General features: G+C 36.1%; 1 protein-coding gene across 3 annotated transcripts in view; it reads right to left on the bottom strand.

Moving 5' to 3' along the window:
* SLC4A10 (solute carrier family 4 member 10) overlaps window positions 1–24,789 on the bottom strand; it is a 247,679-nt gene that overhangs the window by 40,353 nt on the left and 182,537 nt on the right. For all 3 annotated transcript variants that reach the window (XM_070380872.1, XM_070380873.1, XM_070380874.1), the window contains one exon: window positions 5,715–5,820. In XM_070380872.1, the coding sequence (XP_070236973.1) occupies window positions 5,715–5,820 (106 nt within the window). The remainder of the gene's footprint in view (window positions 1–5,714; window positions 5,821–24,789) is intronic.

Below are 24,789 nucleotides of genomic sequence, written 5' to 3'. Positions count from 1 at the left end.
TGTTTGGATAGGTAGTGAGGAGTAAGAACTATTTCTAAAATTTTTGCTTTTTAAAAATTGAATCTATAAAACTGATTCACCAATCATCGTCTTTATTAAGTATCACATCAACCCTATAAAATAGGTAGTTGCTATTATTTCCATGTTGTATCTGAGGAAAATATGGTATAGAGAAGGTAAGTAATTTGCTATGGCCTCACCACTGCTGGGCAGCAGCAGAGCTGGTGGGAATATTATTGCATATTAAAGGAGAACAGTGATTCTCTGAATTATCTAGTCCTAAAGCTCCCAAGCAAGGTGAGAAAAGCAACAACAAAAAAATACGATATATTATTACTTAAGTGAAACTAGAAGTCAAAGATGGAGCTCAAACTTAAATTATAGAACAAAAGAGAAAAAGTACTATAGGCGCAGGGCAAAGTTCATATTCACTATGACTTTTTCAGGAGCTTCACAGGTGGCTCACGGGTAAAGAACCCACCTGCCAATGCAGAAGACCCGGGTTCCATCCCTGGGTAGGGCAGATACCCTGGAGAAGGAAATGGCAAACCACTCCAGGATTCTTGCCTGGAGAATTCCATGGACAGAGGAGCCTGGCAAACTATACTCCATGGAGTCACAAAGACTCAGACATGACTGAGCGACTATGTAAGAACAACAACAACAACAAATGATTCATGATCTTTCTTTTTTTTTTTTCCTGGTATATATTTTATAACCCCCTGAAGAACCATTTCTAATTGCTGTCTTAGCCATGAGGTGGCAGCAAAGTCAAAAAATTTTTCTTTCTTGGAGGAAAAAACAGCATTTTAAACAATATTATTTTGAAATTGAGACTTTTTTTTAAAGCTCATATAAGATTGGATTTTACCATTTCATTTTAAAAATTAGAACATTAAATTTTAATTTTTTATTTCAAAACAGAAAAGAATGGTTTAAGTGATCCAGTGACCTTGCTAGTACCTGAGATATTCTGAGCCTGAATTAGGAATTGAATTGTGCCATGGTACAGAAAGATCTTAGGAAAAAATATGGACTGCCAGATTGATCACCAGCAGAGACTGTCCAATGAACAAAGCCTCAAGCCCTGGAGTACAGTAGGAAACACATACCTTTGAAAGATTCTAGACTAAATCACAGACCGCTACCTTGTTATCTAAAAACAAACTAGTAAAATCACTTGGGACAGTTACCTGTAAGGCTAGGATTTTTGAGAAATTTTGTTTGTATACTTTATCTAAAAAAATTCTGTTCCTTTTTCTAATCTAACTGCAAATGCTACATTTTTGCTAGCTAAAGTTGAATTCCAATTAACCACGTTAAGTTAATACAGAGCACAGAAACTTTGCTAATTGGGAAAAAAAAAAAAAAAATCCCCAAGCCTTAATTATAGCTTTAGTTTTTCCTTCTCTCAAAACTCTGTTAAAATGGATAAAGTAGCAAAAACAAATCCTTGAAATTTTTAGTCCCTTCTCTTGCCCCTTGTTCAGCTTTACTAGTAAAGCAATTACTAAGCAAAGTAATGGGATAGAGGCTAGAAAGCTAGAAAAATGATACTGATGAACCTATCTGCAGGGCAAGAACAGAGGCCCAGACATAGAGACTGGACTTGTGACTGGGTGAAGGAGAGAGTGGGATGAACTGAGAGTAGCGCTGAAACATATACATTGCCATGTACAAAATAGATAGCTGGTGGGAAGTTGCTGTATAACACAGGGAGCTCAAGCTGGTGCTCTGTGATGACCTAGAGGGGTGGGACGTTGGGGGAGAAATTCAAGAGGGAGCAGGTATATGTATACTTATGGCTGATTCATGCTGTTGTACGACAGAAACTAACACAACACTGTAAAGCAATTATCCTCCAATTAAAAGTAAATAAAAAAAAGAATGGATAAATACAAACAGGAGCTAAAAGTTCCTTTGTAAACACATTACCTATATATTTGTGATCATCTTCTATCTTTTGTGCAGATATAAAAGTCTTCCAAGTCTTGGACTTGGTTGAGTCTTGTTCTCAATTTTTGGTAATATAGAAACCATTTAAAGAATTATTTAAGTGTCTTATAAGCTATAATACATTGCCATTAGCCTGCCTAGTCACTTTAATTCAAAGCAAATTTGAAAAGTATATTTTTCTTTCTTTTAGGGGGGCAGTATGTTATTTAAAAAGGAAAAATTGTGAGCTACTATATTCTACATTTATTTTCTGGTTTATACCAACTGTACCCTTAAAACACACACACACACATGAAGTCCTAAGATTTGGAAGAGAAAACTAAATCTAAATCCTGTTCTCTTATTTTGAGTCTCACATATGGTTTCACTTATGAAAATGAAAAAAATGCTTGTTGACAAACTCATTTCTACTAATTATTCTTCAACACGTTTTAAGCTTCAACAATTTTATAAGTTGGTAAAAATTAAGTTTGATAAAATAAGAAATTAGAGTTGGCATTAGTGTCCTGCCCCTTATTTATGTATAAGCTAAATATGTAATTCTGGCATTGAAACAATTCTTAACCAATTGCTAGTTAATTGCCTGTGAATATTTTAAACCTTGTCTAGGAATTCCTTATAATGACAGATTTTGATATACTGCTAAAATATATATATAAACATAGAAACCTAAGTACTCTAGCTTGCTATAAAACACTTGAATTAAGCATTATTCACAATAGTCAAGATTGGAAATAACCTAGATGTCTGTCAATGGATCAATGGATTAAGAAACTGTAGTATAAATATACAATAGAATATCATTCACCCTTAAAAAGGAAGGAAACGTTACTGCAACAACATGAATGAACCTGTAAGAAATGCTAATTGAAACAAGCCAGACACAGAAAGACAAATACTGTATGATTTATCTTCTATGTGGAAGCTAAGAGTCAAACTCAGAAGCAGAGAGTAGAATGATAGTTACCAATGACTAGGGAGAGAGGAAAAATGGGGAAATATTGGTTGAAGGGAACAAAGTTTCAGTTATGCAGGATAAATAAATTATGAAGTGCTAGTGTATAACACAGTGACTATGGTTAATAATATTGCATTAAATAATTGAAATTTGCTGGGAGAGTAGATCTTAATTGTTTTCACCAAGTAAAAAGGTTGCTTATGTGAGGTGCTATGTGTGTTAATTAGCTTGATTGTGGTAATCATTCACCTTGTATACATTCATCAAAACACATTTTATACCTAAAATACATAATTTTTATTTGTCAATTATACCTCAATAAAGCTAGAAAACAAAATAAACCAAGACATTTACATTAAATAGTAAATCTGCAATTTGAGACTGCTTTTCAAAATAATCATTAAATGTTTATTGGACACTTACTATGCATACAGCTATTTGGGGGAATCAAAGAAAGCTAAAGTTCTTGCCATTGCTGAGTTAGCAAGGTAAAAATTACAGTTCATGAGAAATGTAACAATTCAATTAAAAATTATCCAGTGACTAATACACAGAGTAAATACTACATGACCATTTTTACAAAACTAGTTATAATAGCCATTAGCACTGTTAATAAAATTAATAAAATGCTTTTGATGATCCTGATGGTTATGCTGAGAAAAAAATAGAATAACAATTAAGACAAATCATTATAGCCCTCAATGACTTAAAATTGTAAGTTTTTTTCATTATGTTGAATACCCTTTGGTGATAAGTGCTATTTCTGGCCAAGATTAGCAATTATTCATTGCAAACAGTGCTTTTACCTAATGAAAAATACTATGAAAATTTCTGCCAGAATGTTAACACCTAGTGCAGAACTTAACAAAGAAAATAATAATAATAATAACCTCAGGATTAGATTTGCTTTGTTTGATTGCAAAATATTTTTCACTGTACTCTTCTTGATCCTAAAACTTCTAATATTGATCTAGGTAGATCAATTGTGCTATGAGTCTCTTAGAAATGTATGATTCAGGATTTGCTACTATATGGAATAAATATTATTATTTAACATTAAATTATTCAAGACTATAAAACACATAGAGTAAATTTTCATATTAAATAATTTAGAGATGAAATTATTGGGTAAGTGTATTGTAGGGGACACCAAGATGAGGGACAAAAGCAGGGAACTCTTAAAATATAATATCTTTATAGTTTATAAAAGGGGAATGTAAATGGAAGATGCATTGCTGAATGGATCAACCATGTCTAACTTCTGAACAACTGTAGCATTCTTTCTTGTTCAGCTCATCATTTCTTTTATTGGTCAACTTAAATGGCTCTCTGAAAGGGAAAAGTTCGATAAATCTTTTTTCTAAGGAAAAATACAACAGAATAAATGTTAACTACAACAGAAAAAAAAATGAAAGTGAAGACATTTTAGAGCAAATGACTAGGGTAAGAAGAAAGGTAGTAAGATACAGGTCAAAGATAGAATTTTAAAAATTTTGATTCTGAAAAAAATACTTAATGAGGAAAAGTGAGAAAAATAGGCAACAGATCAAGTGCTCTTGTAAGAACTGTGTTTAGAGTTTTATAATCATGCAACAAAAAAGGTTTGTGTGTATCACTAACTGGCTCACTCACTAAAATGTGTTTCTCATGAAATGAACTAGAGTTCATATAGTTTTATGCTGATGGTTATAATGGGATTTGAGCTTATACAGGTAGGTAAATTGGCAGAAGCTTTGGACTGTAATGTTTGTAACTGAGAAGAATGGAAAAGAAACGAGAATGATTCAGATTTTAATACTTATTAAAAGCAGAATCTTTGTATTTTTCAAGTTATGAGATTTGATTGACCAGAAGTAAAGGATGTAAATATAGATGGAAATAGGTGTGCACAAATATTACAAGAGATTAAGAAAAACAGTACTTTGGCCACCTCATGCGAAGAGCTGACTCATTGGAAAGACTCTGATGCTGGGAGGGATTGGGGGCAGGAGGAGAAGGGGACGACAGAGGATGAGATGGCTGGATGGCATCACTGACTCAATGGATGTGAGTCTGAGTGAACTCCGGGAGTTGGTGATGGACAGGAAGGCCTGGCATGCTGCGATTCATGGGGTCGCAAAGAGTCGGGCACGACTGAGCAACTGAACTGAACTGAACTGAAAAAAAATAGAGACATTCAACTATGAAGGGGAAAAAAGATATCATTATAAAAAGGAAAGACAGAAATATTTTTAAAGGTATAAGATTTAACTTTGATAGATGAAAAATATGTTGTGATTCTCTTTGTTAAACGGAAGGAAGATAAGGAGAAAATGGAAGTAAGAAAACTCTTTCTGAGGAAGGTGCCAGAATTTTAAGAAAAGTGACTTTGGTTTTCCCCAAAAGTTCAATATTTATACCAAAATATTAACAAACATCCCCTCCTCCTCAACATATTCTGAACAGCTGGAGCGGTATTATGGAGCGAAGTAAAAGCATTCTTTACACAGAAGGCTGACTTAGTTCTGTCATATGGTTTAATTTAGGTCAACATTGCTCTTATTTAATGTGCTTTCAGTTAATCTAGTCACATTATGCCATATAGGTGTGCTTTTGGAGTAATTCAGGACTACTAACTACTGGAAAAGCTTAATAATGAAAGAAAACCCCCAGTTAACTTATGCATATTTGAATGGATGAAATAAAACTATCACTTTTGTAATAGTATTTATTTAAAATAATTTACCTTAGTGGCAATAATTCATTCAAAATGTCAAAAAAAGACCTTATAGTAATAAGATTCAAGACATGTTTCACTTACCGAAACAGTTAGGTTCTCCCAAATTATGTCAGAGGCAGAAATATTGGACTCCCTCCATTCCTTCAATGTATTATTACTAGGATTATGTGGCTCCACACAGTTACATCTGCAAAGACAGACCAGTGTCTTTTATGAAATAAGTATATTTTTGTGACCAGACTTAAAATAGATGTGTAAGTAGTCCTTCTTCCCCAGTCACAGCCTTCCTCCATTTGAGAGATAAGTAGTTAGGTCATCCTAAATATTCCAAAACACGCTATTTTCAGACAAATGATAGATATATTACTATCATATGTATTAAAGATATATATTAAATGTATATTATTAAAAATATATATACATTTTTAATGTTTCCTGGAATGAGACGTCATTCCCTCTCTGTTCCAGTCAGAGGAAATTTTTTAAAGTATAGGTTAGAACACAAGGTTTTGGGGGCCTTTTAAATCAAGATGCTTTCTAAATCTTACAACAACCATTTACCCTAAATTATAAGTCAAGTGGGAAAAAATGATAAACATCCAAATGTATTTTTATAATTTATTAATATTGTAAAAACATATCATATATGTTTATATATATATTTCATGTTCTAGAGATCACTTAGAATCATGCTATGTAATTTTAAATTAAAGCTAAGTTGAAGTAAGAACCCTGTGTATCTCAGAATATACTTTTCTTTGTGATGAGTGATAGTCTTATTAAAACTCAAACAATCAATATGCAAAAATTTTTTGAATAGCTACTATATATGCAAGGTAACAAGATGAATGCTGAGGGTAAGAGCAAACCAGTAAGAAAAGAAAATCAATCCTCTGTCATCCGTATACTCATTGGAAGGACTGATGCCGAAGCTGAAGCTCCAATCCTTTGACTACCTGATGCAAAGAGCCGACTCATTAGAAAAGACCCTGATACTGGGAAAGATTGAGGGCAGGAGGAGAAGAGGACAACAGAGGATGAGATGGTTGGATGGCATCTCTGACTCAATGGGCATGAGTTTGGGCAGACTGAAAGATAGTGGAGGACAAGGAAGCCAGGCCTGCTGCAGGCCACGGGGTTGCAAAGAGTAGGACACAACTGAGTGACTGAACAACAGCCACATACGGGTGACATGATGAATGCTGAGGGTAAGAGCGGAAAGAGTAGGAAAGATCTGGGCAATTGTTACTACTATGTAATAGACAACAGCTTTTGATATCACATTCTTCATAACTTTGTAAGTAAATGAGAACACACAAGCAAAGATTATCAACAAGTTAATGGTCTTAGATGTTAACTTCAATTTACAAATGGTTTGTTTAAAAAATTCATTGTCTATTATTTGCCCTTCAGAGAGCATTTTCTTCTAGAAGCATTTTATAAAAATCGTATTTGGGCTCCCAGGTTAACCCACATATACTACAAAACTTAAAAATAGGTTGGACTGCTATTTTAGTGATATTAATTAAACTGTAGAACTCAACTATTATTTCTATAGGAAAATATACTACAGTTTCTACTTGATAAATTCCTTTGCCTGAGCTACAGTCTCTCTTTCTACATCAGGAATTTTAGTCTGTTCTTTTTTATCACCACTCATTCATTTTTCAAAGCGTACTCAGTGTCTATTATTATATAAAATTCTACTTGACTTGAGCAATACAGACAGGCCTGCACCTATTCTCACTAAGGATGGTTAGAGTATTCCCACCTGGGCTCACTTGGGACTGGAGCATTAAAGAAACAGAGGATTCCAATGAGAAGGCTGTTAATGAGGATTTTAAGGGGATGAGAGAAGAAGCATTAGCCCTTATGAGTAGCTGCGGTGGCCACTGTGCTATCAGAGGGAGGAGACAAAGCAAAAGGGAAACAAAGGTCTTTGAGAGGCAGTAATAGTCATTCATTAATGCAATTTGTTCAAATCTATAGGTTCCCAAGTCCCAGATTAGTTGAACATAATCACAGAACACAGGCCTTTGTATCAGAAAGCTCTGTGCTTCACTGGTTATGTGGCATGGGCAAGTTATTTAAGCACTCTAAACTTTGGTTTCCTCATAAAGTAAAATGAGGACTTGACATGCCTACCTAGTAGAGCTATTATGAAGAATATGTAACATGATATATACTAAATGGCATGTATACATTTATGCATTTTGTAATTGTTGCTCCTATCATCATCATGATTATCATCATTATTTTCTGGTTCATTTATTGGTTTTTCATAAGATGTAATAAAACTGTTAACTTTCAATTGATGTAATACAAAAAAGAACAATAGGCTTTTCTCTAACATGCTGATATTCTTTTTTCTTTTGCTTCCAATTCTTTAAAGAGAACTAAATTCTGACCAGCATTAAAATAGTTTCACTACTAAGAATCTATCAAAAGAAAGAAAATTCCCATTCAATTTTGACTCTGGGTCATTAGGTCACTAGGCAAATATAGTAAAGATAATATATGAATAGAGAGAATAATTTCATTTAAAAAATAGCTTAAATTATTAAAATTACATTAAATCACTGATTATTTTCTAAAATTAAAAATCAGATTTGGCTTCTACCTTAAAAAAGAGGACTGAATACACGTTTATTTTGTTATGACCTATAATTCACTAAGCTAAGGGATAATATAAAAAGAGACACGAGGAGGAACATCAGAAAGAGAGATATGTAAACAAACGGAATATGAAAGTCATATGAAAATAGGGTTTTTGAAAAAGCAGAACAGAAGAGCAATACTACTAATAATAGTACCTTTACATTTAATCCTTAAACTAGGTTGTCACATGAATATATCGAGACACAAGTGACATGGGGCCAAGTTTACACAGCTAGAAATTCCAGAGCCAGAATTTAAACCTAGGTAGTGCTCTCTTACTCACTCACTCACTCATAAATATATGTATATATTTATATATAAACAGATATATGTAATTACATATAAAAACAAAATTTATAAATTTATATAGGGTATATATATATATATATTTATATAGGATATATATATATTTTTATATAGGATATATATATATTTTTATATAGGATATATATATATTTTATAGGATATATATATATATATTTATATAGGATATATATATATATTTATATAGGATATATATATATATATGTGTGTGTGTGTATATATATATATTCTTCCAACTGCAGTAAAAGAGGGAGCTTGCCTGATGAGTAAAATATCAAAGAGGGTCTTGACTAAGAGAAGAGTTTATACTCAAAAAAGAAACAGAGTAAACAGATGGAGCCAAAAACATGAGAACTAGTTTAAAGTTTGACTACACAATAGTTGATACCAGAAATCCATCCCCAACTGCTACAGACTTACATACATACCACTCCAAGAATAGCCTCAGTCTTTTCTCTAAGCAATACCATCAACACTGTAAGGCAAAATTACTTTGGACCTAGAGGTCTCTATGGAGTGAAATCATCAAATCAAATATAAGGAAGAATGAAAAAAAATGTTTATTCTTTGCAGATTTTAGTTTTTTGTGCATGTGTCATTAATTAGAAAGCATAACTTGTAAGTAAACAAAGATATAGGATGGAGGAAAGAAGGCTTCCGACCTAAGAAAGCAGTGAAAGGACTCTCAGAAGGACAAATATAGTACAGCCCAAGAGTAAATCACAGAGGCAGTGAATCACAAGATGGATGAATGCAAAGTTCCACTCTCTTTCCCCCATAGAAACTGCAATTTAACAAAATATGGACCAAAATACTGTAATGAGAATTCTAGAATCTAGTCAAGATGTTGCAGTACCAGAGTGCAAAGCTGTGAAAAGCCACATTCAAATGGATAAGAAGAGCAATTTCACTTTAATTGCCTCAGCCCCTTTTCTAAGCTGGCACAGCTCAGCAGTGGTAGAGAATAACCTGGCTCACACTTTTTACACTGAGGGTGAAGAGAAAAGTAGAGGCTGTATCTGACATTCCAGCTTTTCAGAGGGCTACTGAGGAACTGGTATCTGTCTTGCCTAATTCAGAGCACTGACAGAACCATTGTAGTCTGGATGCCTTGGTGCCACTGAGAACAAAGAAGAATGGCTAACTTGGCTTTCAGGGACGAGGATGGCTCAATGCAGTTAGGGGTAGGAGAACAATCTGAGGCTTCTCCCTCTGGAAGGAGTGAAAGGAGCATATGTCTGATGTTCAAGCTCTTTAGAAGAGTGCAGAAGGGGCTGGTATCTTTCTCACCTAATTCAGGCTGCTGATGGGGAGTCAGCATACAGCAGAAATCTGGAGGCCTCTGAGAACAAGGGACATCAAAGCAGCTTGCTGCTGTAAAACCAGGACTTCCTAGGTGGCACAGTGGTGAAGAATCTGCCTGCCAATGCAGGACCTACAGGAGATGCAGGTTCAATCCCTGAGTCAAGAAGATCCCCTGGAACAGAAAATGGCACTCCACTCCAGTATTCTTGCCTGGGAAATTCCATGGACAGAGGGTCTGACAGGCTACAGTTCATGGGGTCATAAAGAACTAGACAGAACTCAACACAAACACATATCGTAAAACCAGACAACTTGCAGTACCGCAGAGTGACCCCAGGTAGAGCAAAACATTATGAGTCCCTGGAAAAAGAAATCAGCCAACTCTACCTAATTGAGAAATTGCACACACAGGCTCAAAGAATTTACATTTCCTTCCCTCTAAGAAAAGGTTACAGAGACCCCAGAACCTCTAGTCAAGCTAATTAGAAGTCTTCTGCAGAAAGGGCCAGTCTATAAAGGCTATGAGATGTGGTTTTTATTTCAAGTGTGCCAATCCTAAAACAAAGTTATGGGATACATGAAGAAACAGGGAAACATGGCCCATACAAAAGAATAAAATAAATCAAATTTATCTTAAAGAAATGGAGGCATATAAATTACCTGACAGGGAATTAAAATAGCCATTATAATGATACTCTATGAGGTCAAGACGATGCATAAACAAAATGAAAATATCAGCAAAAAATAAAATATTAAAAAGAACAAAACAGAAAATTTGGAGTTAAAGAATACAATAATTGAAGTAAAAAAATTCAGTAGGAGGATTTAACACTAGGTTCAATTAAACTGAAGAAAGAATCAGTGAACTTGAGGACAGGTCACTTGAAATTATCCAGTCATAAGACATAAGAAAAAAGAATGAAACAGAGTGAAGAAAGCCCAAGGAACACATGGGATATCATAAGCAAATCAATATATGCATCATGGGAGCCCTGGAAGAAGAAAGAGTATAAGGGAGAGAAAGCTTATTTAAAGAAATAGTGCCCCCAAACTTCCCAAAACTAAGGAAGGAAATTATATCCATATTTAAGAAATCCAATGGATTCCAATGATAGTAAATCCAAAGAAATCCACACTAAGACACATTATAATCAAACTGTCAAAAGAAAACTACAGAGAAAATTCTAACAGCAACAAGAGAAAAGTGGATCACCATGTGCAAGAGAAGCCCCATAATACTATCAGTGCATTTTTCAGCAGGAACTCTACAGGCCAGAAGGCAGTGGGATGATGTATTCAAGGTGCTAAAAGGGAAAAACTGCCAACCAAGAGCACTATATGTGGCAAAAAAAAAAAAAGTGGTACTTGAAAAATGAAGGAAAAATAAAACCTTTCCATGTTTAAAAAAAAAAACAAACAGCTGAGGGAGTTCATCATCACTATAACTGCCTACAAGAAATGCTAAAGGGATTCCATCAAGTTCGAACAAAGGGATGCTGAACAACAACACAAAGCAATGAAAGTATATAGCTTGCTAGTAAAGGTAAATATACAGACATACACAAAATACTGTAACAATGGTACATAAATCACTTTTTCTGGTATAGGGGTTGAAGGACAAAAGTATTTTTAAAAACTATTACTATAAAAATATGTTAATGGATACATAATTCAGAAGGATGTAATGTTTTGACATCAATAACACAGAAAGTATAGGGAAGAGGGAGTCAATGTGAAGAGTATTTGTATGCAATGGACATGGAACAACAGACTGGTTCCAAATAGGAAAAGGAGTACATCAAAGCTGTATATTGTCACCCTGCTTACTTAACTTCTATGCAGAGTACATCATGAGAAACGCTGGGCTGGAAGAAGCACAAGCTGGAATCAAGAGTGCCGGGAGAAATATCAATAACCTCAGATACGCAGATGATATCACCCTTATGGCAGAAAGTGAAGAGGAACTAAAAAGCCTCTTGATGAAAGTGAAAGTGGAGAGTGAAAAAGTTGGCTTAAAGCTCAACATTCAGAAAACGAAGATCATGGCATCTGGTCCCATCATTTCATGGGAAATAGATGGGGAAACAGCAGAAACAGTGTCAGACTTTATTTTTTTGGGCTCCAAAATCACTGCAGATGGTGACTGCAGCCATGAAATTAAAAGACACTTGGAAGTCAAGTTATGACCAGCCTAGATAGCATACTGAAAAGCAGAGACATTACTTTGCCAACAAAGGTCTGTCTAGTCAAGGCTATGGTTTTTCTAGTGGTCACATATGGATATGAGAGTTGGACACTGAAGAAAGCTGAGTGCTGAAGAATTGATGCTTTTGAACTGTGGTGTTGGAGAAGACTCTTGAGGGTCCCTTGGACTGCCAGGAGATCCAACCAGTCCATTCTAAAGGAGATTGGTCCTGGGTGTTCTTTGGAAGGAATGATGCTAAAGCTGAAACTCCAGTACTTTGGCCACCTCATGCAAAGAGCTGACTCATTGGAAAAGACTCTGATGCTGGGAGGGATTGGGGGCAGGAGGAGAAGGGGACGACAGAGGATGAGATGGCTGGATGGCATCACCGACTCGATGGATGTGAGTTTGAGTGAACTCCGGGAGTTGGTGATGGACAGGGAGGCCTGACGTGCTACAGTTCATGGGGTTGCAAAGATTCAGACACGATTGAGTGACTGAACTGAACTGAAAATTAAGTTTTATCAGCTTAAAATAGATTGTTGTAAATATACAATGCTTTATGTAAGCCCCATGGTAACCACCAAGAAAGTACAATTTTGTGTAAAACATCCACAAAGAAAATTTAAAAGGGACCAAAACATATCACTACCAAAAGAAATCAACAAAACACAAAGGAAGAAAAAAAGAGAGGAAAGAGGGTGAAGGATAAATATAAGACAGAAAACAACTAACAAAATGGCAATAGTAAGTTCTTCTCTATCAATAACTACTTAAATGTAAATGGATTTTACTACCTAATCAGAAGATATAGAGTGGTTAAATGGATTAGAAAAAATCCAACTATATGCTATCTAGAAAAGATTTTTGATTTAGGAACACACATAGAGTGAAAGTTAAAGTATAGAAAAAAATATGCAAATAGTAACTGAAAGAGAGCAGGGGCCAGGGTGGGCCATAATCATATTAGACAAAATAGACTTTAAGTCAAAAACTGTCAACAGAGACAAGGAAGGACATGATAAATGATAAAAGGGTCAATTAATTGGGTAGATATAACAATTAAAAAGATATATGTACCTTATAGCAGAGCACCAAAATATAGGAAGGAAACACTGACAGAATTGAAGGGAAAGATAGATAATAACAATAATATTAGGAGATTTCAATACCTCACTTTAAATAATGGATAGAATCCAGACAGAAGGTGAATAAGGAAACATAGGATTTGTAAAATACTATAGACCAAATGAACCAAATATCATATACAGGGCATTTCATCCAACAGCAGCAGAATATACAGTCTTTTCAAGCACATATAAACCATTCTCCATAAGAGATCATATTTTAGGTCACAACCCAGTCTTAACAAATTTGAGAAGACTGAAATCAAAGTAAGTGTACTTTCAAAGCACAGTGCAATGAAACTAGAAATCAAAAATAGAAGGAAACTAAAAAATTCAAAAATATATGGAAAGTAAGCAATGCATTCTTGAACAACCAATAAGCCAAAGAAGATATCAAAAGAGAAATTAGAAAGTATCTTAAGACAAATGAAAACAAACAAACAAAAATACTAAAACTTATAGGATGCAGCAAAAGCCGCACAAAAAGGGAAGTTTATAGCAACAATTGCCGATATTAAAAAGATGAAAATTCTCAAATAAACAACCTAACTTTAAAACAGAAGAGACTAAAATAATAAAAACAAACGAATCCCCAAGTTAGCAGAAGGAAGGAAATAATAATCATCAGAACAAAAATAAAACAAAAAATAAACAAAAAAATGAAATAGAAAATAGAAAAACAATAGTAGAGATCAATGAAAATGCATTATTTGTTTTTTTTTTTTCCAAAAAATCAACAAAATTGACAAACTTTTAGCTAGATTAAGAAAAACATTAAGAAGACTCAAAATTATTAGAGATGAGATATTACAACTAATGCCACAGAAATTAAAAAGATTATAAGAGATTACTATGGGAAATTCCAAGCCAACAATTTGGATAGCCTGGAAGCAATGAATAAATTCCTAGAAACATGCAATCTACCAAGGCTGAATCATGAAGAAATAGAAATTCTGAACAGACCTATAACTAGCAAGGAGACTGAATGGGTAATCAAAAACCTCCCAACAAAGAAAAGCCCATGACCAGATGGTTTCACTGGCGAATTCTACCATACATTTAAAGAACTGGTGCCAATCCTTCTCAAGCTCTTCCAGAAACTGAAGAGGAGGGAACACTTCCAAACTCATTTTATGAAGCCAGAATTACCCTGATACCAAAGAAAAAGACATCAAAAGAAAACTAAAAAACAATATCCTTAATGAATATAGATGCAAAAATCTTCAACAAAATATTAGCAAACTAAATTCAACAACACATTAAAAGGATCATACATCATAACCAAGTAGGATTTATCCCTGGAACACAAGAATGGTTCACCAAACAAATATTAATCGTTGTATTACACCACATTAATGGAACAAAGGATAAAATCATATGATCAACTCAATAGATACACAAAAAGCATCTGATAAATTCAACATCCTTTCATGATAAAAGTACTTATCAAACTAGGAGTAGAAGAAGGCTGAGCGCCGAAGAATTGATATCTTTTGAACTGTGGTGTTGGAGAAGACTCTTGAGAGTCCCTTGGACTGCAAGGAGATCCAACCAGTCCATTCTAAAGGATATCAGCCCTGGGATTTCTTTGGAAGGAATGATGCTAAAACTGAAACTCCAGTCCTTTGGCCACCTCATGCGAAGAGTTGACTCATTGGAAAAGACTCTGATGCTGGGAGGGATTGGGGGCAAGAGGAGAAGGGGACGACAGAGGATGGGATGGCTGGATGGCATCACTGACTAACATGAGTCTGAGTGAACTCCAGGAATTGGTGATGGACAGGGAGGCCTGGCGTGCTGTAATTCATGGGGTCGCAAAGAGTCGGACATGACTGAGCGACTGATCTGATCTGATCTGATCTGAGAAGGACATTATCTCAACATAGTAAAATCCAGTATGACAAGCCCACAGCTAACATAGTAAACAATGGGGAAAAACCAGAAGTTTTTTCTCTTAGATAAAGAACAAAACAAGGATGCCCATTCCTGCCATTTCAAGTCAAAACAGTACTGAAGGTCCTAGTTAAAGCGATTCAGTTAAGGGGAAAAAAAAGCATCCAAATTGGAAAGGAAGAAGGAAAATTATCTCTACTTGCAGATTATATAATATAATACAAAGAAAACTCTAAAGATCACACGCACACTCACACACACACACACACACTGTAAGAATAAATGAATTTAGCAAAGTTGCAGGATCAAAAGCAACATTAAAACATTAAAAAACTCAGTAGAGTTTCTATAAACTAGCAATGAATAATCTAAAAAGGGAATTAAGAAAACAAACCCATTTACAATAGCATCAATAAGAATAAAATACTTAGAAATAAATTTAACCAAAAATGTGAAAGACTTGTACACTTAAAACTACAAAGCACGGCTGAAAGAAATTAAAGAGGACGCAGACAACTGAAAAGAAAGAAATGTGTTCATGAACTGGAAGATTTGATCTACAAATCAGTGCAATCGCTACCAAAATATCAATGACATTTTTTATAGAAATAGAAAAATTAATCCTGAAATTCATATAAAACCATGAAAGATTCTGAACAGTCAAAACAATCTTGAGCAAAAAGAACAAAACTGGAAGTCTCACACTTCCTAATTTCAAAATATATAGCAAAGCTAGAGTAATTAAAAAAAAACAAAACAGCATGGTACTGGAACAAAGACAGATACATAGACCAATAGAACAGAACAGACAGCCCAGAAATAAACCTTCACCCATGCAGTCAAAGATCTTCGACAAGAAAGGCAAAACTACGCAATGTGGAAATGTTGAAGTCTCTTCAACAAATAATGCTGGGAAAATTGGATATCCACAAGCTAAAGAATAAAATTGGACCTTTTATCATACACAGAAATCTATTCAAAATGAATAAAAGACTTAAACATTAGACCTGAAACTAAAAATTTTCTAGAAGAAAATGGGGGAATGCTTTATTACATTGGCCTTAACAATGATTTCTTGGATATAACACCAAAACACAGTTAATAGAAGCAAAAAAATAAACAATCGGACTACATTAAGCTAAAAAGCTTTTACATAGCCAGGGAAACAATAAGCAGAGTGAGAAAGCAACCTATGGAATGGGAGGAAATACCTGCAAACTATATCTGGTAAGATAGCAATAAATATACGTTTAATGGTGCAGCCATTATGAAAAACACTATATAGTTTCCTCCAAAAAATAAAAAGAGGGCTACGGGATCCAGAAATCTCATTTTTAGATCCAAAGAGACTCGGATCTTGAAGACATGGTGTACTCCCGTATTCATTGCAGCATTGTTCAAAATAGCCAAGAAGTGGAAACCATCTAAATATCCATCAACAAATGAACTTTTTTAAAAGTGTAATTATATATACAGTGGAATATTATTCAGCCATTAAAAAAAAAGGAAATTCTCTCATATGCAGCAACATGGATGAACATTGAGGATATCGTGCAAAGTGCAATAGCCAGCCACAGAAGGGCAAATGCTACATAATTCCACTTACATGAAGTATTTAAAGTAGTAAAACTTATAGAAATAGAAAGTAGAATTGTGGTTTCCAAAGATGGGAAGAGAGAAATAAGGAGTTGCTTCAATGGGTATAGAACTTTAGTTACGCACCATGAAAAAGTTCTAGAGATCTGCCGTGCAACATCTGCTGTTCTATATAGTTATACTTTTAATAAGCAGTTAACAGGGTAGAATTAGTGAATTCTTGGGAAAGCTTGAGGACATTCAAGCGTGGAAGGCTGGAGAAAGAGCAGTTAGCAATACAAGGGGAAAAAAAAAAAGCTTTACAAGAAAAACATGTTCCAAGGAGGAAGAAAACTGAAATATATATAATGATTTTGAGCAGCTCATGAAATGTTGAAAGGAAATTCATTTTATCATGATGTTATGAACATTGTTGGGTTTTTATTCTTCACTATACATATTTTCAGTTATTTTCTTAGGACTTGCTGAAGGGATTACCACATACATTCAGTTATTAGGCTCCATTAACTGCCGGGTCATTACTCTTTTGTTTTGTTTGTTGTTGTTTTTTTTTTTTTTATCAAGATTTTTAAAAAATTAATTTATTTGTTTTAATTGGAGGCTAAGAAAGCTAGGGCATAAAACACTCTGGTGACATGATGCAATTAAACTCTAGCTTCTTTGCAACTGAGGTTGTTGTTTGAGTTTTTTCTGACCCAAAGAGGACTTTCCTTAGCTGTCTCTTTCCCTGGTTCTCTCTGGTATAATAACTGCCCTGTTGTTTAGTCTGTCTCTCATAAGGCTACCTACCTTCTCTTAACTGCTTCTTAACAAAACTTCCAATATTTTTAAAATTTAGTTAAAATTTTATTTTATGTGAGAGTAGAGTCGATTTACAGTGTTGTGTTAGTTTTAGGTGTACAGCAAAGTGATTCACTTATAAATATACATATATCCATTCCTTTTCAGATTCTTTTCCCATATGGGTTATTATAGAATACTGTACTGAGTACAGTTCACTATGTTATACAGTAGGGTTTTGTTGATTATGTTATACACAGTAGTGTCTATGAGTTGATTCCAAACTCCTAATTTATCTCTCTCAACTTTCCTCATTGGTATCCCTAAGTTTGTTTTCAAAGTCTGTGAGCCAGTTTCTTCTTTGGAAATGTTCATTTTTTTTTTTAGATTCGATATAAAAAGTGATTTATGACCTTAAAACAATTCTATTATTGCTTCCTAAAATGATTTTTTACCAGTACAGTTGTTTCACCAGTGTGAGGGTCCTCAGAGTTCCTTATGAAACCATTCTGAAAGAACATTGTTGTCTGAATGCCAAAGGAGTCACAATACTAGAGCCATAGAAAAGAAAATGTAACCTAAACACACTACTTGACTAGAGTGAGAAATATTTATATCAATATAACTATGTAAAGGTTTTTTAAAATCTTTTTTAAAAGGTTTTTAAAAAAAAAAAACAAAAACATTTTAGAACCGATCTTTACACAAATTCAGTGTAATTTAGTTGCTCAGTCGTCTCCAACTCTTTGTGACCCCATGGACTGCAGCACGCCAAGCTTCCCTGTCCATCACCAACTCACAGAACTTGCTGAAACTCATGTCCATCGAGTCGGTGATGCCATCCAACCACTCATCCTCTGTCGTCCCCTTCTGCTCCCGCCTTCAGTCATTCCCAGCATCAGGGTCTTTTCCAAGGAGTCAGCTCTTTGATCAGGTGGCCAAAGTACTGGAGCTTCAACTTCAGCATAGTCCTTCCAATGAATATTTAGGACTGATTTCCTTTAGGATGGAGTGGTTGGATCTCCTTGCAGTCCAAGGGACTCACAAGAGTCTTCTCCAACACCACAGTTCAAAAGCATCAATTCTTCGATGCTCAGATTTCTTTATGGTCCAACTCTCACATCCATACATGACTATTGGAAAAATCATAGCTTTGACAAGATGGACCTTTGTTGGTAAAGTAATGTCTCTGCTTTTTAATATGCTATCTAAGTTCGTCATAGCTTTTCTTCCAAGGAGCAAGCGTCTTTTAATCTCATGGCTGCAGTCACCATCTGCAGTGATTTTGGAGCCCAAGAAAATAAAGTATGTCACTGTTTCCACTGTTTCCCCATCTATTTGCCATGAAGTGATGGGACCAGATGCCATGATCTTAGCTTTTTGAATGCTGAGTTTTAAGCCAACTTTTCATTCTCCTCTTTCACTTTCATCAAGAGGTTCTTCACTTCCTTTGCTTTCTGCCATAAGGGTGGTGTCAACTTCATATCTGAGATTATTGATATTTCTCCCGGCAACCTTGATTCCAGCTTGTGCTTCATCCAGCCTGGCATTTCTCATGATGTACTCTGCATATAAGTTAAATAAGCAGGGTGACAATATACAGCCTTGATGTACTTCTTTTGCAATTTGGAACCAGTCCATTGTTCCATGTCCAGTTCTGATTGGTGCTTCATGACCTGCATACAGATTTCTCAGGAGGCAGGTAAGGTGGTCTGGTACTCCCATCTGTTTAAGAATTTTCCACAGTTTGTTTTGATCCACACAGTCAAAGGCTTTGGCATAGTCAGTAAAGCAGAATAGATGTTTTTCTGGAACAATCTTGTTTTTTCAATGATCCAATGGATGTTGGCAATTTGATCTCTAGTTCCTCTGCCTTTTCTAAATATAGCTTGAACATCTGGAAGTTCTCCGTTCAGTTACTGCTGAAGCCTCATTTGAAGAATTTTGACCTTTTATTTGCTAGCATGTGAGATTAGGCAAATTACTTAACACTTAACTTTGGTTACAGAATAAAGGACCACTACAATAGAATAAGAGGTAGGGAGATAGGAGGAGGAACAGAGAACTGGAAGGAAAGATAGGTTTGTTTCTCTCTTCTTACAAGTGTAAAAAATTAATAAACAGCAACCTCAATTAAATAGCCTTGGGAGACCAGATAGGGGAGCCTCACAGCAGACCCCAATAAGAAGAAGAAACATTTCCCCTTCTTCTCTGGCAAGAGCTCATCCAATTCAGCCAATGAAATGGCATGGACTGTTTGGTCACTATGGCCCTCCCAACTTCGTTTCCCCCTTTAGAAGAGCTCTCCTTTCCATTTTTGCAGGGAGCTTACATGTTGCAATGGTTGCAGATCCCAAATTGAAATTCTTCGCAAGTCCTGAATAAATTCTTTATTTTGCTAGAGAAATAACTGGTAGTCTATTTGTTGTAGGTCAACAATTTAATGGCCCTTAAGAGGATCCCCAGAAATCCCCCAAGAGCTCTGAAGCTGGTGAGCCAACAGGTGTGGTACCAACATTGAACCTATTGCTTCTCACTGCTTTTCTCACCAACCCTGGAGTTTGAGGGTGGGTCTTTCTCCTGGATCTGAGCTTCCATCTACTTTGCATTTTGAAGCTCTCCAGGTTTTACTCAGTATCTATTTTAAGGTTTCTTCCTTTCTGGTTAAGGCCTTGTTCTGTATGTGAGTATTCATTTGGCACTTTGGTCTGATTTTTGAAATCAGACTGTTCCAGCTGGAACTGGCTAGCTTTCGGCCCATTCCTTTTGGAACATGGGATGTTTCACTGGAGTTGTGCCGATTCAGCCTTTGGCCCCATTCCATTTTGAATAGGGGCTGTTATATTGGAACTGTGCGGAGCAGCTTTTGGCCTGGCTCCTCTGGGACCAGACTGTTCCCTTAGAACTGCTGGTATTAGGCCTGCAGGCTATTTGCACTGTTTACGCTATCTGAGCTATTTGAGTTGTTTGAGCTGCTTGAAAATTATTCTCTTTACTCTAGAGAAAACCCTCCAAGATTTGGGATCCCAGTTATCTAAATATTTTGAGGGTACCCCTCTTATAGGGACTCCAGCCAATTTTTATTTGAAAACCACGATTCTTCTTCAGGCACATTTCTAACTAAATGCACTGACCCAATCAAAGACAATGTATAGTATCTATGGCCATTATGAGAAAATTTTGAAGTCCCCTTAACTTTTCTTAAGGCTGAATTGGACAACCACAGCTCTAAAATTTCCAAAACTGAATGGAATTCATATTTCAATCAGTCATTTGAGGCTTCCAAATGTTATCAGGAGCTTAAAATTACCACACCACATAATAAGATTTGAAGATTTACTGAGGCAAACAAAGATAAAATGGCTTCCTAAGCCTCATGATCTTCTTCCTTATCTCAAGCCTCACCTCTTGTACTATCTTCCTCCTTTCCTGCTGTGCTATGTACAGCTCCTCTACTTTGTGGCTCAGATGGAAGGAATCTGCCAGCAATGCAGACCTGGGTTCCATCCCTGGGTGGGAATGATCCCCTGAGGAAGGGAATGGCCACTCACTCCAGTATTCCTGCCTGGAGAATTCCATAATTATAAGAGCCTGGTGGGCTACAGGCCATGGAGTTGCAAAGAGCTGGACATGACTGAGTGACTAACACACAATCTATGTACACTTAGTTCCTCCATATTAGTTCTCTCAATGAAGTTTCCTTTTTCTCTGAAACAACACACTCCCCCTTTCCTCTGAACTTGTCCCTTAAAATTAAACATTCTAAGGATCCAGAGGCTAAATGCTTAATTTCTTCTACTCCCTGGATTAAAGCAGAACTGCCAGCCATAGCCAAAGATTTTCCTAAAATAAATGAAGATTCTCACAGATTTGCTCAGGGATTTAATACTCAGTCAAATTTATCAACTAGGTTTCTCTGAATAATATCAACTAGTTCATATCCTTGTCATGATGACCAGACTCAGCATTAGATGAAAAATGACAACTGGGAAAATCCTGAAAGGTCTCTAGAATTACAGAGAGGAGCACACTAACATTATATGATCGTGCTAAGTTGCTTCAGTCGTGCCTGACTTTGTGTGACCCTACGGACTGTAGCCTGCTAGTCTCCTCTGTCCATGGGATTCTTGAGGCAAAAATACTGGAGTGGATTGCCATGGTCTCCTCCAGGGTATCTTCCCAATCTAGGGATCAAAGTCCCATCTCTCATGTCTCCTAAATTGGCAGGTGGATTCTTAACCACTAGTGCCATCTCAGAAGCCCCTGGGCTTGAAACTTGGATTTTCTAAATTTCATGCCCATCATTTAAAAGTGATGGTGTTGGACTTTTAAGTACATGGTTAACTATTTTCTTGTTAACTCTTTGCCTGAGATAGTTGAACCTCAATTTCCTTCTAAGGCTCTAAATGATACAGTGATAATCAAGATAGATACAGTCCCTGTCTCATAGAGCTTGGGGTTGAGTGATAATAAAAGCTGACATTATTTTTATAGGCCCAGTACTATGCTAAAATGCATCATATGCACTATTTCATTTACTCACACAATCCTACCAACCTAGGGATTGAACCCGCATCTCTTATGTCTCCTGCACTGGCAGGCAAGTTATTTACCACGAGTGCCACCTGAAAAGCCAATTATATGATCAGGCTCAGGCAATTGCTAGGTGTCTTCATAGGGCAGTTCCTAGGGCTTTTCCAAAGCTTATTAATTGAAACAAAATTCGGTCCTATACACAAAATCCTAATAACTCTGTTCATTACAATTACAATCAATTTCAGATTATTTTTAAAGAAAATTCTGGTCTTCCTTCAGATGTTCATTTCACCAAGGTAGCTTTTAATTCTGTATTTATTAGTGGGATGATCCTGGATCTTTCCCTTCTAGTATGAAGGAACAGGATGGAATAGGAAACTGTGTTTACTCTAGATTTAATCTGGCAAACCAGCTCTTTCATGGTCTAGATGAGTAACCTAAAAAGAAGACTGCTAAAATTCTTAATCTTCAACTCCAGCAAATTAAATCCCCTAAATGAAGCCAAAACCCTCCCAGTTTCTGCTAGTATTGCAAAGAGAATATTGGAAAGGAGATTGTTACAAATTTACCTTCAGCCCTCTAACCAGCCTTTCCAATGTCCACTCAATTCTCAATTATGTGACTCTGAGGGACTACAGGGGCTCTCCCCAATCTTCTTCCTAACTGATTTAAAGAAACCTTTCTTCAGACTGAGGATGACACTCTCCCAGTCCTAACTGACAAGAGAACCACACTCCGGGTCCTCAATCCGACTACAACAAAGCAGCCTCTGCCTTGGTGTACTAACAGTCCAAATAGTGGGCATCTCTAGTGAACCTCAAGAGGTTCCTGTCTCTGAAGCTATTTCCTTTTGTTTAAGCTCTTTGAGACATACACACCCTTTCTTCTTAGTTCTTCCGCCTCTAAGCATTTGCTAGACTGAGACTTATAGAACTATCATGCCAGAATTTCTTTCTCCCAAAAAGAGTAAATAATTCTAGAACTTCACAGTAGCTGTCTAGGAAGCCAAGAAGATGATTTAAATGGCTCTTTGACATTTTTTACTTGTTCTCTCTCTGATGGTGCTAGAGCCGAATTCAGGAAACACTGATCATTTCTCCCTATTGAATCAGCTACCATCCTCCTCATGGAGAAAATCTCCAACTAATATTGGCAAAATTCATAGCACAACTCCCATCAAGATTCAAATACATCCTTCAAAAGTTCTTCCTGGAATTAGTCAATAGCCTATAATTAGAGAAATCCTTCAAGTTATAAAGCCCATAAAGAAATGTGAGTGCCAAAGAATTGATGCTTTTGAACTTTGGTGCTGGAGAAGACTCTTGAAAGTCCCTTGGACAGCAAGGAGATCAAACAAGTCAATCCTAAAGGAAATCAGTCCTGAATATTCATTGGAAGGACTGATGCTGAAGCTGAAGCTCCAATGTTTTGTCTACCTAATGAGAAGAACTGACTCAATGGAAAAAACCCTGATGTTGGGAAAGGCAGGAGAAGAAGGGGACGACAGAGGATGAGATGTTTGGATGGCATCAACTCAATGGACATGAGCTTGAGCAAACTCAGGGAGATGACGAAGGACAGGGAAGCCTGGTATATTGCAGTCTATGGGGCTGCAGAGTCGGACATGACTGGGTGACTGAACAACAACAATAAAAGCTTACAAGGCTCAAGACTGCATTATCCCTTGTCTTGTCAGTTAGTTCCTATGATACTCCTAATTTTAGTGGGATGGGGCACAGTGGGTGTTGAGAGAGTTTATTCCTTAAGTAAGAACCAAGCTTTATTCATTTACCAAAAAAAAAAAGCTGGGGCAAGGGAAAAGACAAGTTTTACAGAAAATTTTAACAGTAATTCCCTTTGGTAAAAAGCATGGAAGTTTGTCTAGGACGTCCAAGCAATAAACAATATTATTATCCCTTGACACCCTGTTGCCTCTAACCCTCATATGCTTCTAACATCCATTCCCCTTGGAAATAAATTCTTTACTCTAGTTGAGTGATGTGGTGCATTCTTTAGTATTCCAGTTGATGAAGCTAGCCAATATCTTTTTGCCTTTACTTGGAAAGAAAAACAATTCACCTGGACAGTAATGCCTCAGAGTATTACTGACAGTCCTTTTTATTTCTCACAAATTCTGAAGGCTGATCTGGTTGACATAAAGTTCCCAGGGGTTCTACTTTGTTGTAATATATGGATAACTTGCTTCTTTGCTCTCTGTCTCAAGCCTCCTCAGCATCCATTTGCTAAAGCTTTTAGCTTAAAGGGACATTAGATTTCCAAGGAAAAACTGCAGTTTTCCCAAACCCAAGTTTGATATTTGGGGCATCTAATATCAGAACAAGAGTTACACCTAAATTTGGATAGGCTTCATGGTGTCTAAGTTTCCCCAAACCCAAAACTAAGCACCAACTGCAAGGTTTTTCTAGCTGGTTATTGGTGAAATTGGATTTCTATTTCTCTCCTATGGCCAAAAGTCTGTATTTTTTGATAAATAACCATCCTGACTCAATTTTATGGAAGAATAAGATGATACAATATTCTAATACTTAAAGGAGAGTTTGATAAACCCACTTGCCCTCGGGCATCCCTATTCTCAGATTTCCTCTGTGTTATGTGAAAAGGAAGGGAATGCCTTTAGGGTACTCAACTAAACATGGGGACCACCATCAATGTGCTGGGTGCTTTAGCAAGTAATTAGATCCTGTGGCAAGAGGACAAACCCTGCTGTCTTAGAGCCATTACTAACACTGCC

This window comes from Bos mutus, chromosome 2, assembly GCF_027580195.1.
Source record: "Bos mutus isolate GX-2022 chromosome 2, NWIPB_WYAK_1.1, whole genome shotgun sequence".
In the NCBI taxonomy this organism is placed as follows: Eukaryota; Metazoa; Chordata; class Mammalia; order Artiodactyla; family Bovidae; genus Bos; species Bos mutus.
This window is presented reverse-complemented; position numbering and strand designations above follow the sequence as displayed.